At 40.8% G+C, this 18,527-nt stretch overlaps 2 protein-coding genes across 3 annotated transcripts in view; one reads left to right on the top strand and one right to left on the bottom strand.

Moving 5' to 3' along the window:
• The first annotated feature begins 2,112 nt into the window (after positions 1-2,112).
• si:cabz01076231.1 (calcium-binding protein 2) lies at positions 2,113-6,652 on the top strand. The gene is made up of 8 exons (XM_036146625.1): positions 2,113-2,343; positions 2,459-2,521; positions 2,634-2,784; positions 4,527-4,557; positions 4,861-5,004; positions 5,163-5,272; positions 5,506-5,653; positions 6,036-6,652. Exons 2-8 carry the CDS (start codon positions 2,460-2,462, stop codon positions 6,062-6,064), a joined length of 675 nt encoding a protein of 224 aa, XP_036002518.1. The 5' UTR covers positions 2,113-2,343; position 2,459; the 3' UTR covers positions 6,065-6,652.
• A 1,816-nt stretch (positions 6,653-8,468) lies between these two features.
• The window catches only part of tdrd7b (tudor domain containing 7 b), a 31,771-nt gene continuing 21,712 nt past the window's right edge, over positions 8,469-18,527 (bottom strand). Inside the window, exons 11-19 of one of the 2 annotated variants that reach the window (XM_036146622.1) lie at positions 18,328-18,462; positions 15,644-15,727; positions 14,738-14,872; positions 14,541-14,651; positions 12,829-12,977; positions 12,501-12,733; positions 12,245-12,428; positions 11,053-11,213; positions 8,469-8,893 (exon numbers count right to left, since the gene is read on the bottom strand). In XM_036146622.1, coding sequence (XP_036002515.1) covers positions 8,673-8,893; positions 11,053-11,213; positions 12,245-12,428; positions 12,501-12,733; positions 12,829-12,977; positions 14,541-14,651; positions 14,738-14,872; positions 15,644-15,727; positions 18,328-18,462 — 1,413 coding nt within the window. In that variant the 3' untranslated portion in view covers positions 8,469-8,672. The remainder of the gene's footprint in view (positions 8,894-11,052; positions 11,214-12,244; positions 12,429-12,500; positions 12,734-12,828; positions 12,978-14,540; positions 14,652-14,737; positions 14,873-15,643; positions 15,728-18,327; positions 18,463-18,527) is intronic. The other variant, XM_036146621.1, reaches the window with a different exon arrangement.

The following is an 18,527-nucleotide window of genomic DNA, read 5'->3' as shown; positions in this document are numbered from 1 at the left end:
TTATCTGACAGAAATAAGCAGTTTTACACAACCAGGAACTCATTTAACATTTAAACAGCGCCTGAACAAAACATCTGAAATGAACATTTGTGTGTTTAATTGTACGCTGCGGCTATATTCCCAGTTCTTTCCCTGTAAAAGTGCTCTTCTTCATTGTCGACGTCTTTAGTAAGAAAATGACTCTTGAAACAGAAACTATACTTTAGCATATTTAATCTAACAAGCTAGAAGAATGCTACAACCACAGATAACTGTCCATTTGTTTATGCATGCCACATCTATAAAGTCCTTGGTATCCATGATTTACTAACTGCTTTCTGCAGCTCCGGCCTCTCTGATCCCATAATTCCTAACAACTTACTTTTACAATACATTACTGCTTTCGATTTAGTGCTTCGCTTGATATGTATGCAAAAAAAAAAAAAAAAAAAAAACTTTATTGGGTATTGTTTTGGGATTATTTTAAGTTCAATGGGCTCAGAAATGGAAAGGTAAAAGAGAAAGAAGGGAATATATGGGAAGGGAAAAGATGTTTTAGAAGGTTAAAAGGGAGAAAAGGTGACAAAAATAGAGTCGTAGAAAAAAGAGGGACGAAGATAACATCCTTGGAGTCCGTTTCTACACCTGCAGAGAAATATATAAAAAGAACAGCAAAACCAACCAAAACATTTCACAGGTATAAGCAACCAACACCTTACGTCACTGAAAAATAAGTATTATCATTTAATACAAGAAGTATAAAGTGACAGCCACAGCTAATGATAGGGTCTATCTGTATAAACGGGAATCTGTAAGCACCTGTAGGTGTTTGTGGGAGTGTGCTTGTCTATGTAAGGTTTATCCGTAAGAAAATTCTCAGTAGTGGGTGTTAATTTTATCAAAGCATGTCGGTACAGAACTCCTTTGTCTGTGGATGATGGGACTCTAGACGGCTAAGAGCTCATAGCAGCTCCATGAAGGTTATACGTTTTTTGTTTTTCTGGAGACCACGCCTTCTCGAATGGACTTTGTTTCACAATCCTCACAAAGCTGTTATTCTCTTAGTGCGTGTGCAAATTTTTTTTCAACCATGCTTTTTCTCACCACCTAACTTGGCGTTAATATGCAGGGTCACGGGCCTTCATGGACAGCCAGGTTCTCTAGCGATGACATTTTGAGGCTTGCCGCCCTTTCGGATTGGTATTACTGTCAAGTCCCAATTTTCCAAGTCTCTATGGCTGCATAGGTCATAAAATAACATTTCTGTGACAAATACATAAATAATTCATTGGTCTTGTGTAATATTGTCATTCTGGTGCGTCGTGAGACGCAAGTCATGATCATACATTTTTCAACAAATATCACTGATTTTAACACTAGAAGTCCCAGAGACTTTCAGTTTTCTTGAAAGCTCCCCTCCCCTCTTCAAGTTTGTGTATTCACTCTACCTTGCTAACTATCCCTATTGTAATGCAAATAACCTGTTACAGGTCCTAGTTCCTGAGCTGAGAACAAGTCATAGCCATGCTTTTCCAACAAGGCAAGGCAGAGCCTATTTATATTGTCCATTCACCAACAGACTCATTTATATTGTAAAGCTCACTATGTGAAAGAAAGAACAACTTAGAGAATAATTGTATTTTGTCTTGTCTCGCCTTTTTATGTCATTCAACATTTCAGCTTAGAAAATGACAAGAAGTATGACTTCAGTATTGGAGTAACATTGATTTCACCCAAGGAAAATCTATGTGATAAATTCTTTAGTTGAATTAGTGAAATAAAGAAACTTTTTATATTACATACCCGTAGTTTAACCAGTTAACGACACTTCACCAAAGACTGAGACAGGACAAATTGTCGGTTTTCCCAGTTAGGCCCAATAGAGTCTTAAATAAACGCCGTGCCATGGGATCATAGAAACGTTTGTGTTGTCATTCTTCAGACTTTTAAAAAAGGGAGCTCAGGTTTCCAGAGACATAACACAATTTAGTCTAAGTTCAGATCTGAAGCAGCTCTCATAGTGCCGCCTTTGCACCGTTAGAGAATGCATCAAAGACTGGAGGACGAGTCCAAATCCAAACAGAGACTCAGAGCTGCGGCTGGAGCCAGGAAGGATCTGACCTCTGACTGAAGTGAAGGTCGGTTAACCTGCTGATCCACGGTTTGCCTTCTGACTGTTGGCTGCATGGTTAGCCAGGTAATCACCTGGTAAGCCTCTCCAAAGGTGATAGGTCAAAGAGGAGGAAAGCATGCCTGACAGGAGTCTCTGAAACCCTTTACGGCAGAGACGGACGAAGGAGCGCTCCGCTGCTGCATCGCAACCTTCTCTCGGCTTTCCAGCATCTAGATTAGGGATTCAGCAAGGTAAGCAAACTGCTGTGATAGCTGATAACAGCTGATAACAGTAGTGGTGAAGTATTTTTTTGTAAATACATAAGCAGTATTTGCTGTTTGTGTCATGAGGCTCTGTTTGTCGCAGCATGTCTAAGGCAGGAGAGAGGACCTCTTCCACAACCTCTGCCGAATCAGTCTTTTCAGACGGGTAGGCTTAACCCTTCACAGCTTCCATAGTTTTAAATTACCATGGCTTAAAGTAGGTCTAGTTTAATATGTTTGTTTGTCTGAGCAACTCTTTTGTATTTCCCACTTTTTAGCAAAGATGGAGGCTCCAAAACTAGCACGGCCACCAACTCCCCGTCGGGTTCTGTCTCTGAAACGCCAAAGAAGTCCTCCAAGAAGGCCAAGAAAAACACGGAGAGCATGAACAAAGTCTACAACTCCATTCTCAACAATCTTTTTGGGGCCGTAAGTAGCTGAGACCCGCTCACCAACAGAACCGTCAACCGGCGGGGGACGGGCCGGCTGCAGCCGACAGCAAACCAATGGATGAAAATTATATTTTCTTTGCAAAACGGCAGATTTCTTCCCCCCAGCACAGTTAAATGTGTTCTTTCTTGCACAAATATTTATTTAGCATATTTTTTTAAAAACAAAGACAGTTGTCGTGCACAGTGGACGCTCACCACCCCCGTCATCTCTGTGGGGGGGCGGCAGGCTTGTTCCTGATCTCTGTGACGCGGCTGGCTCTGAGCCTGCTGTGTCCGCTGCATTAGCGGCTCTGTGGCTTAATGTCACAGTTTGTTACCATTATCCTCCAGGGAAGTACTCTAAAAAAACACTTGTTGGTCATTTTGAGAGCAGTTTTGCCCGCGCAGCTGTTGCTTTGGGAAAATGTGCTGCGGTCTGTTGCCGTCTTGAGAACAGCATATGGAGGAGATTACACGAGGTTGAGGAGTGTAAAAAAACAAAAAAAGATGAATTCATCACTTGTTGCAGAAACAAAAAGTAGCCTTAAATTAAATGTAATACGATTCCAGTAAAATATAACAAAGGCATTTTTTTTTAGGCGCATTCTTCACTTTTCTAAGGTAATCCGAATGTTTTGGGACTTTAAATTAGCAACCCATGACCTTTTGTTAGCCAGGGGTATAAATCTAATCGGAAACAGAAGGCCACGCCTTTCAGACAGTTTCCATAATGAGAAAGAGAAAAAAGGAAAAAAAATATATGATTTAAGTACCGCAGACACATGTTGATCTAAAGGCTGCAAAACAAAAGCCGGCGTGGTGAACACCAGAGCGGTGGACTTGATGATGGGACTCAAGTCCAGTCACAGATCTGATGACTGCAGACTTGACTTGATTATTTTAGAAAAGACTTGAGACTGGACTTGGACTTGGTCACTAATGACTTGTTGCCTGGACTTTAAATGACTCGATGTGCTCATTAAAAGTCAAAACTTTACCACGCTGAATATTTAAAAAAAAAATAAATATTGATTCACATCTCGTTTCCTCATGTCATCAGAGTTTCAGGGACGTTAAACCCACAGGACTTGGACTCGGCTTGAGACTTGTAAACTTGGAAGTAACGACTTTTATTCTGTTTTATTTTCCTATATTTTAATCATGTAAAGCACTTTGCATTGTCTCTGTACTGAATTGTGCTGTATAAATAAATTTGCCTTGCCTTGCCTTAGTCCCACCCATGCAAAATACAGGGCTGGCCAAAGGTTTTATGGGGCCTTGAGCAGATTATGATGTGTGGCCCCCACCACCTGCTTCAATACAGATTTGATTGATCTTAAAATCAATTAGGGAAAATTAATTGATATTTAATTGGGAACAAACTGAGCTCAAACACAAGGAGAACATTAAACCTGTGGCAACAGATTGTATTTACAACATTCAAACAATAAATAAAGAATATTTTTTCGTACTTTTGCAAATCTTAAATTAGAATTTCAAGCTATTTGAAATCTTTTAATGTATCAATGCTAAAACCAATAAACGAAATTTAAAAATGTTAGCTCTATGATCTGTGTTACAATTTCAACGATAAAGGGAGGCTGCAGATTATTATTATTTTGTGTGTGGGAGATTATGCAACAGCAACAAAATACTTAATTTATATCCGGATGTTACTAGTTAAAAGCACGCGTGTTGTTTCTATTTTCACTGACATCCGTGTGTTTGGTGTTTCATCAGGAAAGAGAGCTGGCTCCGGCTGAAATAGACGGTGAGTCTCACTTCCGCTTCTCAGCATTCATGTCAGTAATGGGAATATGTCAGTGTGTGTCTGTTAGAAAGCTTAAAATCCATGTTTTCAATTGTGAAATATTGTGGAGACTGGTTTTATTTAAAACTTCATGTCCGTTTACCACTGTTTTATTTTATTTTCTCACTTTCATTGTGTAAGAAGAAGTGCACAAAACATTTTTTCCCCGTATTGTTGTTAGGAATGAAAGGTTTTATGAAATCTTTCATGCTTAATTCACGCCGCTTCCCAAGAGCTGTGAATATTTTTCTGACACTTTCACAGAGTTGCAAGAAGCCTTCAAGGAGTTCGACTACGACCAGGACGGCTACCTGAACTACAAAGATGTGGCTGAATGCATGAGAACCATGGGCTACATGCCCACCGAGATGGAGCTGCTGGAAATCGTACAACAGATCAAGATGCGAAGTGAGTCTGAAAAGAAAAGACTTTTAAAATTTCCAGTGAAAGATAACTTGAGGATCTGAAGAGTTTATTGTGATTGATCCTCCTTAGCTTGACATCCCACAATCTGGACACAATTTCTTCCATGAAATGTACAGATAAAACTGCTTTCTCTCCTTTAGTGGGCGGGTTGATGGACTTTGATGATTTTACTGAACTGATGGCGCCGAGACTCATGGGAGAAACCATAAACATGATGGGACTCAAGGAGCTCCAGTCGGCCTTCCTGCAGGTCAGCAATCTAAATAAATCTAAATACAGTAAATAAGCGCAACAGAATTTCACTCAGATGTACGTCGTGAATATGCGGCTCAGTGACAATAAAGTCTAAAAAAAAAAATTTGAGGAAGTTTTATTGGTTTCCACAGAAGGAAAAAGATGATATCGAATAAAGAAATTAGAGCAAATCTCAGACAGCTTTTCAGAAAATAACTTCTGCCACAGCTGATTTTTTTTTTGTTGTAGTTTGACTTGGATGGAGATGGAAAGATCAACCAGGAGGAGATGAAGGAAGCTCTGAAAACTCTCCTGGGGGAGAAGCTGAAGAAGGGAGAACTGGAGGAGATCCTGAAGGAGCTGGACGTCAACGCAGACGGAAGCATCGACTTCGAAGGTGGGCGGTCGTTAAACCTCCTCCTGCTTCTCAGGGAATCTATTCCTTTGTAATTTCTTCCATTAAATCTACTGACCAGATAAAGATAATCGTTGGTACTTTGAATTTTTTCCTCTAAATCTTTTTTTATTTATTTGATAATCACTTTTAAAATTCTTGTTTTTAAAAACATTATTTATTGCTTTTAAAAACAAGAATTGCCACCATAAAAAAGGGGGATTGGTTAAAAGGCTCAGATTAATATAACGTTGATACCGAAGATGAATGGAACCACAATCTAACCGCAGAGGGAAACAATATTAGAACCAGATTTTTTTTTGTTTTATCCTTCACTGTTGGACTAAACTCAGCACTGTGTCACTTTGTCCTGTTTCATTTTCAGAGTTTGTGATGATGCTTTCCATTCATTGAAATCTGGAAACAACACCAGCGTGGACCGGCCTGTGAAACGGCATTGTCTAACAACACGTTGTCATTCTCGTTTCAGTGAAGAAGAAAAAAAAAACCCTGTGAACTAAGACGTATGACGTTGAAAGCAGAACACACACTTTGGTGATTTGTCTTGTTATGTAAATAAACCAGATATTCTTTTGCTATTTTAATAAATAAATTTAAACCGGTCGAGTCTGTGATTTCATCAGGACAACACAAGAAGGATTAGAGAGATTATATATCAGCCTCCCAGTCAGACTTTATTCTGAAAACACATTTTTTTTTAACCACAGGAACAATGGGAAAATTCTAACAAGCCAATCAGCCTCTAAATAATATTATTTAAATAGAAATAAAATATCTACTAATAACAACAAAACAGCGCTGAGCCTTGTCAGATCCGCAGTCTCTGAAACCAGAGAGCGAAATAATAAAAGGTGGTCGGTCAGAATCCCACCAAACACGTCCCCACCATTAACATTTTAGAAGTTTATCACTACTTCTGTGTTCACACACTTCAGCAAAATCTGCAGCTCAGCTAATCTTCCGAAACGGCAAAAAAAAAAATGCAACCCTCCCAAAAAGCAAAAAAAGAAGAAAAAAAAAAGCCGTTTTTGCATATAGAGAAGCTTTAGTCGCAGGGTCAGGATATGGGTTTAAACACATACAAATTCACCTATTAATGAAGAGTTTTGTTCTTCAGAGATATATTTTTTGGAAAATATATTTATGTGATTCACAGCTTGTAAAAATCTAAATTAAATGCAACGGTTTGGATTTTAATCCTTATACTTTATTCTGTACAATATATGTCGCCGTTTATAGCGAAGGAAGTCAGGATTCGTCAATAAAGCCACTCTTTATAAGCGAAAAACATATTAGATCAACAAAAGCTTTTCTAAACAAACTAAACTCCGTTACGACCAATGACCCATCGTATTAATGCACGACTCTTGGAGGATGTTCTGTTTTGCTTTACTTTGTGCAAACTTTAAAAAAATTAAACATGACACATACGTAACTCCTAAGTGAGAGCTGAGTTGATCATTCAAACTTTGTAAAATAGATCTCAATAACAGCAAATTTTATTGTTGTAATTGTTTTGATTTCAGATCAAAGAGTATCGTAAAGTATTATGAAAGCAGAATTTAATTGGGATTTTTTGAGTAAAACCCCGTCACAAGTCAAACTAGCTAAACAACAGAGCTTCTAGCTGGTTGAAAGGAAATGTGGACATGCGTCCTGGTCACTAAAACAATGAAAATAAATGTAAATGTGTGGGAATGTAAAACAGATGGCGCCTGATAAGGCTCCATCCTGACATTAAAGACATTAAGAAGCTTGTTTTTGGTCATTTAGGTCCCGACAACATTCAAGCTGTCAGGCCAGCCAGGCGACATGCTTCTAATCCTGATTGTTCTTAGAATCAAATTTTGAATAATTTCCTCTTAATTATCTAAGAAAAAACATCCAATTTAATTTTTACAAAGCATGAATGTTCAGTACTTAAATATAATCATGTTCTCTGCTTTTTTTCTCTTAAAACTAGGACTGAACATCCTCCAAGAGTTGTGTTTTGCTATTTATTGCCCTGGGTTCTTGGTTTAAACGTTGCACTGCAAAAGGGAACTAAAAGTAAGCAAAATCTTCTAGAAGTGAATGTATTTGCCCTTGATTTGAGCAGGTAAATAAGATGATCTGCCAATGGAAGGAGTGTTTTGACCCTTAAAATAAGATAATTAGATAAACTGCACTTGAAAAAAGATGAGTTGTTACTAGTTTAAATACAAAAATCTTATTCAATTGGCAGATCATCTTATTTACCTGCTCAGATCAAGAGCAAATACCCTCATTTCAAGAAGATTTTACTTACTTTTAGTTCCCTTTTGCAGTGTATTTCTCCTCCTCTTCAGGGAATGTTGACTCGGACTTTTGTAAACTTTGAGAAATACCATCCAGTCGCAGGGCGTTGTAAACAAATACACCTACAGCCATGTTAAAAAAAAGAAAGAACACCCTCCTTTCTACATTGTCGGGTTCGACCACAGTTCCATCCCGCGTTCATCTTTAACAAACAGCAACCCGGTGGGATTTGTCGGTGTCCTTTCTTTTTGGCGTGACAGCAGGCTTTAGCCAGCGAGGAAGCACGAGGCTGACATTGTCGTCGTGTTTTAGGGCTCAAGGAGATCCAGGTTGCTCACGCTGACACGGGACGCGCATGCAGAGCGGAGCAGAGCCCGGTTAAAGCTGCGCCGCATGCTGTCGAAGCCGCGAGACTGTAAGGTTGGGGTTATAGTTCTTAGAGCTATTTCACTTTACGGTAGAAAAAAAGTAAGTTCACCACAAACACAGCTAGAACTACAGCCCATTTGAGTCCTTTAGCTTTAGCCTTTATCTTGTTACTGATCTAAATAACATTAATCCTTCTCTTCGTTCTATGTTTTGTCCACTCTTTACTTCTTTAAGTGCTGCTACATACCAACTAAAAACGCGCACGTTTCCCCCGTTTATTGTAATCTACCCTTTTACTGTCAGTGATCAGCAGAACGGCTGAAAAAAAAACAAACTCAGAGCCTGCGTTCAGCGCCTACAGCTCGTTGCTCGGCTCGTCGGCGAACTCGGCCATGATGTCGTGCACCCAGATGTCTCTCTCCTCCTGCGAGGTGTCCACCAGGAAGACCGTCAGCTTCCTGTCCCACGGCGTCGCGGCTTCCTGCACGGCCTCCAGCTGGGCCACCAGAGGCTTCTTCTCCACGTGGTTCCTGAAGACGATGGAGGCCTCCTCTGACCACTGCCGCTGCTTCACTCCTGCGGGCGGAAGGCAGAGCGAGAAAAAACAGGCGGCGGACCTGAGTTCAGCCGGTGAGAAAACCTAGTCGCACGGCGTGCAATAAAACAGGAAAGAAAGAAAAAAGAAAACAGTTCTGGAAATACGTTAAAAAGGGGCAGAAAAGGCGAATTAGTCCTCTGTCAGCTTTACCGACAGCGTTTTGGACCTGCTGAGTTCTGCGGTGTTTGATGTCGTAGCATCGGGGTTAGAAGAGCCGCAGTTTCAGGCACAGCCGAACATTAACCCGATTAACAAATTCGACTAACGCGGGAAGCGACGTCGCTCCCTCTCCATTCATCCGCTGCCCTCCTCCAGGAGTGTGAAATTTCAAGCTCCACTGAGCTATATTATACACTGGAGTGCTGATTTTGCTGAAAAACTGAAGTCTCTGGCCGCCATCTTGCTACTCCCTACTCTCACAGAATCCCATAGGATTTGGTTGCAACAACAAGCAGTTTTCTGGCTGTGGGAAAATTTTCACAGGTAATTCTACAGTCAGTGGATGTACTAACACTATCAACTACTAGGAAATTAGGTGCTGAAATATTTTACATGTTATTCATATTAAAAAAAATCTATATATATTTAAATAAATAAAATGCAAAATATTTCAGCACATGACTTTCTCAGTACTTGATATTTTTAGAACATAACATAAAAGTATATGGCATTTGACATTTTAAAAGTTTTAAGCCCCCCCTGAACATGAGAAAATCCTCGTTATTCGATGCTGTAGCGCACATATTCCCTAGTTACTGGGGGAAAATAGGGAGTACCAATATGGCGGCTGGTGGCTTCAAAGCGACTCGTTCAAACAGACGGTGATTAGCACTCCAGTGTATAATAGAGATCAGTGGCGTGACCGTGCACACGCCGTCTTCCTAACAATAGTCAACTTTTGTCGCTGTCGCTCTACAGCCATTTATCTGGATCAGCCTGAGGTGCGCCCTTAAAATGACGATATTCCATATGTAATATAATGAACCTGGTCGTAATTTTTCTTTTGTAGAGTAGACATAAAAACACAATTTCAGTCAATTCCAGCAAAGTCTTCATCCTTGTCGGTCACGGACTACTTTGAAAATATGAGTAGCCTCACACTTTCATAGCCGTTAACATTTCTGGGAAAGAAGCGATCCGTCGCCTGCCGTGTGCCGGGTCTGCACCGCGGTGGCAGTGACCAACCCATTAAAATCAACCGTCTCTCATCACAAGGCAGTGACACAGAGTCTAGTCAAAGCGCTGCAGCCCTTTGCATGGCATGGTGGTGGGAGACAGCAGGACTCTGGGAAAAACAACATCGCTGTCGGTCACCGTCTTCCATCCCGTGCCTGCAGCTGCTGCAGAGCTCATCCCTGCTGCATCCTGAATGCACAGGAGAGCCTTATCGCAGGTCCTTCCTCCCACCAGCTGTTGACGCTTCATAACCAACGAGCAGTGATGGAGTTTACCTCCATTTTCCATTGCACAGCTACACATTCACATGTTATACTTCAAACCACCCTAATCAGGTGCACGTTTCATTTAATCTGAGCACGCCACTTTTAATACCTGCACACTATTTCTTCCTCTGCTGTGGATTTCTCCGCCTTAACTTGCTGCTGACACAGCCGCATTTTCCCCACTGTGGGACAATAAAAGGATTATTCTATTCAATTCTATTAAAATCACAAACTTCAATGTACCTTATTGGGATTGTATGAGACAAATTAAAAACAGTGGATCTTAGTGTGGAATTAAAAATGAATAGCTAAACCATAAAGGCTTCCACTATCACCTTTATGATTAGACATCTGTGCAACATGAATATGCTTTGAACTAAAAGCATATTTCTGGCTGCAGGGATGGATTTCCTGCTGTAAGGCGAACCCCTGGCCCAGTTTCCAGCATTCTGCAGCCCCTAAATAGGTTTTCTTCCAGCTTTGCCTTGTATTTAGCTCCATCCACCCTCACATCAACTCTAAGAAGCTTCCCCGTCGCCCATGGCTTTAACTTCCTTCCCACTCTTTCACAAAGATGTTATATGTGGCTTCTTTTGGGGGTACCAGAGTGAAGGGAAATTAACTTTTCAAAAACGGCGTTTGTTGAAAACTAAAATGAAAATGCTGAAATAAAGCGCAGCGGGCGGGGGACTCACCAGCCAGCTGGGCGTGGATCCCCTGGAACGGCAGCTGCCTGAACTCCTTTATCAGCGTTCGGAGCTGACTGCAGCTGACCAGCTCGTGTTTGCCGTAGTCCAGCTCGTACACAGAGACCAGCCCGTTGGTCAGGACCCCCTTCACTAGCACACGGTGCCAGCTGCAGAGTAGATGGAGAAACATTAGGCCTTTTACCCATGAAAGCACAGAACCATCACTACCCGGATATTTATATGCAACCAGCTGATAAAGCCTTTAAGTCAGGGGTGTCAAACATACGGCCCGCGGGCCGGTTCCGGTCCGCCGAACAATTTAGTCTGGCCCGGTGGCGAAATGCATTATCATTATTCAACAACAAAAAAGAAAGAAAAGATTTTATCCAGTGTCCTGTCTGGCAATGTGGCAATAATAATTGTTGTCTTAATGCCAAAAAGAGCTCATCAGATTTGACTTTCACAAGTGGAGCAGTACTGCTTTTGCCATAGTGCTCCGCTTGATTTATGAATGTGAATAGTTTTATTATGATTCATGCCGGGAATCTCTCAAATGATATGGACACTACAATGGGAAAGTAGGAGAGGAAAGGAAGAACAAGAAGAAAAAAGAAAAGGTGAAAGAAAGAGGAGATAAAAGGAAGAGAATGATAAAACAATTATTGAAAAAAACATGTACTTCGTTTAATTGAAAATCTGCAGTTCCTATATTGTCCACGAGGGGCGCTGTGTTTTAATCAGCAGATGGTAGCACTGAACTTCACATGTGGAATATTGATTTTAAATCATTTCTTCATTTTTATCTGTTTGATGTATTTGGTCATGTAGGACAGTGTTTTCCAAAAAAAAATTTGATTCCAAAAAATGTGAATAAATGTTTTTCAACATTGTATAATCACTGTGATCAGTTCTTATGCATAATGCACAAGTAAATGTTTAACTGAGTAAAAGTATTGTTGAAATTGCACATACTTTTCTTAAAAATGCTGAGGTTATTCATAATATATTGTGTAAAAGTGAAATTCATTTAATACAAAAATCAACAACAAGTCCACATTTATTAGTTCTATTTAATCTCGCAATGAGTTAACTCGTGTGGCCCTCTTGAGATCAGGTTAAGCTGAATGCGGCCCCTCAACCAAAATGAGTTTGACACCCCTGCTTTAAGTAATGAAGTAAAGATTGTGCCGTAGCTCACTTGTTCTCGATTTTAGCAGCATAAATCAGATTCTTCTCCACTTTGAGGGGCCTCTCCTCGGTTTTGTTGTAGTAAAGTATCATTTCTCCCATCAGCACCACCAGTTTATACATGTCTCGCCAAGGCTGCAGCACAAAGTGTCCCGGGTGACACGCCACGGACACGTACACATCCATGTTCTGTCCTGTAAACACGCCAAATCAGCATTTTAGTGACTGAAGCCGGGAACAAAACGGGTTTCATTCTTCGTTCCTACCAGCAGGGGGGAGTTCAAGAAGCGGCGGCAGCTGCAGGAAGGATGAAGGTGAGGATGGTGATCCAGGATCCATGTTCCCTCCTCCTCCTCCTCCTCCTCCTTTAGGTCCTGGCAGCGCCCTCCTGGGGTGAGGCTTGGCTGGGACAGCAGCCGATGTTGGACTCCCGCTGGTGGAGTCGCTGCTGCTGCTGGACGTCTTGGAGGAAAACGGGTTTGTGGAGATCTTGGTTGGGCTGTGAAACGAGAAGATACATAAAGAAGTAGGATTTTACTGCGACTGTGAACAGAGATAACTGGAAATGAGCGGAGGAGCAGCAGCGGGGGAGACCTGTGGCTGGTCAGGAAGACATCTGGCTGCTGTTTGAACAGGTCGGACTGGGCCATCTGGTGGTTGAGGCTGCGGGTCGGGTCGTGGAAGTTCTTGTCAGGGAACAAGTGGACGTAGACGCAGCGCTTCCCTTCATCTACTTTGGCCACCTGGGCGGCGTGGAGGTTTGTGAGGAGGGAAAATAAAATTAAAGGCATAAAACTGAAGTTTATGGGACGAAGAAACACACCCAGCTAACAAGACAAGAGGATAGTTTAGTATTACGTTTGGCAATCTCCCTTTTTTTACTTTGACAACTATAAGAAAGATTTCACAAACCCTGGATTGTTTTAATCAATCAAGTAGTATATTACAGTCCAGGCTTAACTGGTCTATGTAATGCACTTCTATGCTTGTCTAATGTGGTCATAGGGCCAAAAACACACTGAAAACGCTCCCTGGAGAAAGGTTTAGTAAACAGACTGAACTTATATAGCATGTTTCCAGTCATACTCACCACTCAAAGCGCTGTACACTAGAGCCACATTCACCCAATCGCACACACATTCATACCAACACACAACTCAGTAGGCAACTTGGGGAGAAGTGCCTTGCCCAAGGGCATATTAACATGTGACAAAGGGAAGCAAGAATCAAACCGACAACCTTCCAATTGCAAGACAACTACTCAACCCATCAAGCCACAGTCGCCCACTCTGCACCAGATCCACCAGGGATTGATGTCTCAGCAGGATCTGGAAAAACTAATCCATGTGTTTATATTTAGTAGAATTGATTACTGCAACGGTGTTTTCACAGGTCTGCCTAAAAAGTGGATCAGACAGCTGCAGCTGATCCAGAACGCTGCTGCCTGCGTCCTCACTAAGACTAAGAAAGTAGAGCACATCACCCCAGTTCTAAAGTCCTTACACTGGCTCCCTGTATCTCAGAGAATAGACTTTAAAATACTTCTGTTAGTCTATAAATCCCTGAATGGCTTAGCACCTAAATACATCACAGACTTGTTATCAGTGTATCAACCCTCCAGACCACTAAGGTCTTCTGGCTCCAGCCTACTCTGCTGAACCAGAACCAGAACTAAACATGGAGAAGCATCATTTAGTTCCTATGCTCCACTTTTCTGGAACAAACTTCCAGAAAACTGTAAAAGTGCTGAAAGCCTGAGTTCTTTTAAATCAAGATTAAAAACGCATACGTTTAGGATTGCCTATGACTGTTTACTGAAACATCATTAGTTTAACTTTGTAGTCCAACTGTTTTTAAAACCATTAATATTTGATTTCAGTTTCCATTTTCCTGTTTTACTTTGTTTCAAATTTTCTACATATTATTCCAACTGTTTTTTATGGAAGAGGATTAGGGCCACTCAAAAAAAAAATTTTTTTTTTTACTCAATTCTGACTTTTTTCTTAGAATTCTGAGAAAAAAGTCAGAATTGAGTAGATTATTTTATTTTTTTTGAGTGGCTCTAATCCTCTTCCGTAGTTTTTTTTGCTTGTTTTATTCTGTTTTTATTTTTGTATGTTTTAATCATCGTTACTTATCGTTGTCCTTGAACTACACAGATAAACTTACCTTGCCTATGTTAAATGCTTTTAAGAGCATTTTAACATGTTAACTACCTCTGGGGTAACGTAAGTATTTTACCACTATTGTCTAGATGCAGATTGGAATAACCAACATAATGTTTAGCGTGGCACGAAGCAGGTCACCTTCATGCTGCAGTCTGAGGCATTCAGCACTTTGTCTCGGAGCCACTGGACAGCATCTGGAGACCAGGATCCCACGCTGACGGCCAGGTCTGCTAGGCAGCACTTCACAGCCTGAACACAAGTTGTTTTGCACACGACTTTGTTAAAAATCACAAGCTTGCTTCTTGCTGCGGCGGACTTCTTTTTCAGTGGTGGACCTGAGGCGGGATGGACACGAGGTCACGGAGGAACAGCGGCGGGATCTCTCTGAGCTCGAACACCTCCACGGAGGCCTGGACGCCCACATCCACGAACAGGATGTCCAGCACTCTGCTGCCGTGCAGGTTGGTGATCTGGGTTCAAAGACATCGGGCACGTTCACCACACTTTTAGTTTTCAGCTTAAAAGAAATTAGGAGCGTCATCTATTTATTTTACAGAACTGGAGGGTCTAATTTTCTCACTCTACTGATTTCTACTGTTCTTCAGTCTACTGTTCTCCAGTTTTGCATTGTATTGCATTGAAATGACTGTCGTCATTTCAGCTTTTAACTTTTTGCTCTCTCTCTTTTTCTTCATAGTAGATGCACCTGGTCTGGCGTTCTGTTAACTGTGACATCATCCAGAAAAGACGGCCCACACGCTACTACCATCTAATGTAGAACAGATCAATGTGTGCTTCTGTGCTTTTTTGTCTCTCTTGTTGTATCTCTGCTCTGTCTTCTGTAACCCCCAGTCGGTCGAGGCAGATGACCGTTCATACTGAGCCCGGTTCTGCCGGAGGTTTTTCCTTCCCGTTAATGGGTGGTTTTTCTTCCCACTGTCGCTTCATGCTTGCTTAGTATGAGGGATTGCTGCAAAGCCATGTACAATGCAGACGACTCTCCCTGTGGCTCTACGCTTCCCCAGGAGTGAATGCTGCTTGTCGGGACTTTGATGCAATCAACTGGTTTCCTTATATAGGACATTTTTGACCAATCTGTATAATCTGACCCAATCTGTATAATATGATTGAACTTGACTTTGTAAAATGCCTTGAGATGACATGTTTCATGATTTGGCGCTATATAAATAAAATTGAATTGAATTGAATTGAATCTGCAGCGAGTGTTTTTCTATCCTTACCTCAACACGAGACCATTTGCCTTTGTAGCGAGCCAGACATGCCTTCCCACAAAAGGGTCTGGATACCAGAAACTCTGACGTCACCTGAAATGAAGCAGATATGGTTACCACCTTGTTGTCCATCCTACGCGGGACTATGCTGTCTGTTGCATGGTTCAACGTCTGAGTTTGTGCAGCTGTCGCTTGATAGTTAAACTTTAACACCCGGATCTGTTTTTCTGTACGATCATTATGGGTTTGGACTTTTATTTGCAGTTCCTTATATATATATAGAGAGAGGGGAATAAAACAGCATCTGATCGTTTAAATCAGGGCTGTCCAAACTTTTCGGTACATGGGCCAAAATTTTCAAATCAAAGGAACTCAAGGGCCAAAAAATTAACAAATATTTTTTAAACCAAAAAAAAAATTATTAATTTACTTAATTACAAATAATTAATTATCCTAATTAAATAAATTAGTCGGATTTTCTGTAGGACATTAATGTATAAATCATCCTAGATCCAAAGGTAAAAAAAAGAAGACAAAAAAAGGGTTTTCTTCATTTGTCATATTAAAAGATGGTTATCCAGTTTGCAAATGATTTAACAATGATAAACTTTACCATTTTTGTTCTAGCAATATAAGAACAGTATTTGGGTCAAATGCTGTAATTAGCCAATTTTAATAATTAAATTCAAAGAATATTTTAATGCACCAAAGTCTGCATTAAGAGTAATTAAATGTCATTGGATAGATGTTATTATGAAATTAAAGTGAATGTCAAAAGTGTGTTTATTAAAAGATGAAGACTTTGTGTTGTACTTAGCATTTTCAATTGTAGGATTTTAACTTTTCTTTAATATTTTTCCCTAATTAAAAACTAAAATCTTCCATCTGCATCAGCCATCTGTTTTACCACCTGGTTTAACCCATTAAGATTCAACAGCAAGAAAGGGAACAATTTGAAGAATCAGCCCAAAATCAGTACAGGGGCCACAAATGGCCCCCGGGCCGCACTGTGGACACGCCTGGTTTAAATAGTCATCCTAGCATTTCCCTCTCCATACAAAACCTACTTCCTTTATCAGAGGCCAAAAAACTCACCACTGAACTGAAAGGAACAGCACTTTCTTCTAAATGTTTCCACAAACAGTTACTTGAATTGAACATCTGCAGCCTTCCTCCTGACGTAAAGCAGGCACACCTAGAAAAGCAACTGCTTCCTGTGCTGCTAACAGATTAAGTCCCCCGGGAATGTCTTAACTCCAGATTACCGGCCTAATCTCAATCTGCACACGCCACTGCCTGAGAGGAGAGACACGGCACCATTACATTTCCAGTTTGATTTAGCTTTGTTGAAGACATGAAACTTTGAGCAGCCTGTGTAATTAATACTAGTAAGAATAATAATATTTCTTGTCAGTAAATTTGATCAAAGATTAGAATAGTGACCCATCCTTATGTGCTGAGACTGTATTTCTACAAAGCCAGACTTTCTTCGTCCTTTGGACTTTGGCTGCTTTAAAAGATTCAAACTCTGGGTCTTTGAAACCAAAATAGTGAAAGTAAATACCTGAGGGAAGTTTTAAAGCTTTATAATAACAAGGAAACCTTTGTTTGTATGCCGCCTTCTAAGATAAGGAGATCACAAAGTGCTTCGTTATCGACATTTTTACAGGAGAGGTTAATCAGAAACAGATTTAAATGACAATGTTATAGCTGTCTTTTAAAAGAAACCACAGATTCAGATGATCTCTGGTGGAAGAAGAGAGCCTAGGTGCTTCTGGAGAAAATGCTCTCTGTCTCCTTTTGCTTTCAGTCCAGTTGGAGGAGTGACGTGTCTCTGAAGAGCTCCCCAAGTAACAACAATCTTAAAAAATGCACCTTAAAATGAGCCGAGAGCCAATTCAGGTGCACTAGCAGTGGAGTCACGTAAAACGCAGCAGCATTCTCAACAACCTGCAACCAGCCTGAGACGGTTTTGGTTGGACGTGCATGAAGCGCATTACCGTTTACCGTTTATGCAACAAAAGCAAAGCGTGTACGATTATTCCCAGTTCAGGACGAGAGACAATGCAGCTTTACCTGGAGTTGTCTCCCAGATGATAAAATGAGCAACAAACCAGAATTTTGAACTGAGAATCCATTGATTTATACCAGAAGGTTTTGCTAAAGCACCAAAAGACTCAAGGATCTCCTTCAACAATACTGAATGTTATAGTCAACCATACATCTGTTTGACTGCATCTAAGCGCTTCAGTCAAATGTTTAGGAACTTCATTAGGGTGTAGAGAGAAGTACAATCAAATATAATCTGCATAACAGTCATAGCGGATGTCTTAAATTTGACTGAATTTGACCAAGAGGAAGCAGTTACATCTAAAACCCCAGTGGTCCCAAAACACAGCCCTGATGTACACCAGTGGGGTTCTGAATAAAACCGATAGCTGGTGTGAGCAGATACAAAAAAAAAAAATGTGAAAATTAGATTATTCTTTTAAAATAACGTCCTCTCCATTAAATATATGAAGACAAGAAAAACTTGTAAAGGAAAGCGATGTCTGTAAAAGAAAATGCTCAAGGCAAATATAACAAGTATACAAGCTTGTTTGGTTTGCTAAAAGTTTTCCAGCTGTGTTTCTTTTAAATGCTCTTATGAAAAAAAAAAAAAAAAAGTTAGAGAGGGCGTGCAATCTCGCTACCTGCGAGTGGAAGTAACTTTCTATTTTCTCCAGCATCTCGTTCAGCTTGGCGAGTCCTCTGGAGGGCAGCTGGCAGTAGATGGTCCCGTCGGAGCAAACGCTGCTGACGGTCACGTTCATATAGGCACTGTTCAACTGAGGGATAAACAGACGTTCAGTCGCTGGGTGCTCGTACACCTGAAAAACACGCAGCCTGGCCT

This window comes from Fundulus heteroclitus, chromosome 14 (genome assembly GCF_011125445.2).
Source record: "Fundulus heteroclitus isolate FHET01 chromosome 14, MU-UCD_Fhet_4.1, whole genome shotgun sequence".
Classification (NCBI taxonomy): Eukaryota; Metazoa; Chordata; class Actinopteri; order Cyprinodontiformes; family Fundulidae; genus Fundulus; species Fundulus heteroclitus.
Note: the sequence above shows the minus strand (reverse complement) of the source record. Positions and strands in the feature narration are given on the sequence as shown.

Bases quoted from the DNA above. Each gene is read 5' to 3' on its own strand.
- si:cabz01076231.1 (XM_036146625.1), top strand. From the start codon at position 2,460: ATGTCTAAGGCAGGAGAGAGGACCTCTTCCACAACCTCTGCCGAATCA. The intron at 4,558-4,860 runs GTGAGTCTCACT...ACACTTTCACAG, and splicing joins GGCTCCGGCTGAAATAGACG to AGTTGCAAGAAGCCTTCAAG. The intron at 5,273-5,505 runs GTCAGCAATCTA...TTTTTGTTGTAG, and splicing joins TCCAGTCGGCCTTCCTGCAG to TTTGACTTGGATGGAGATGG.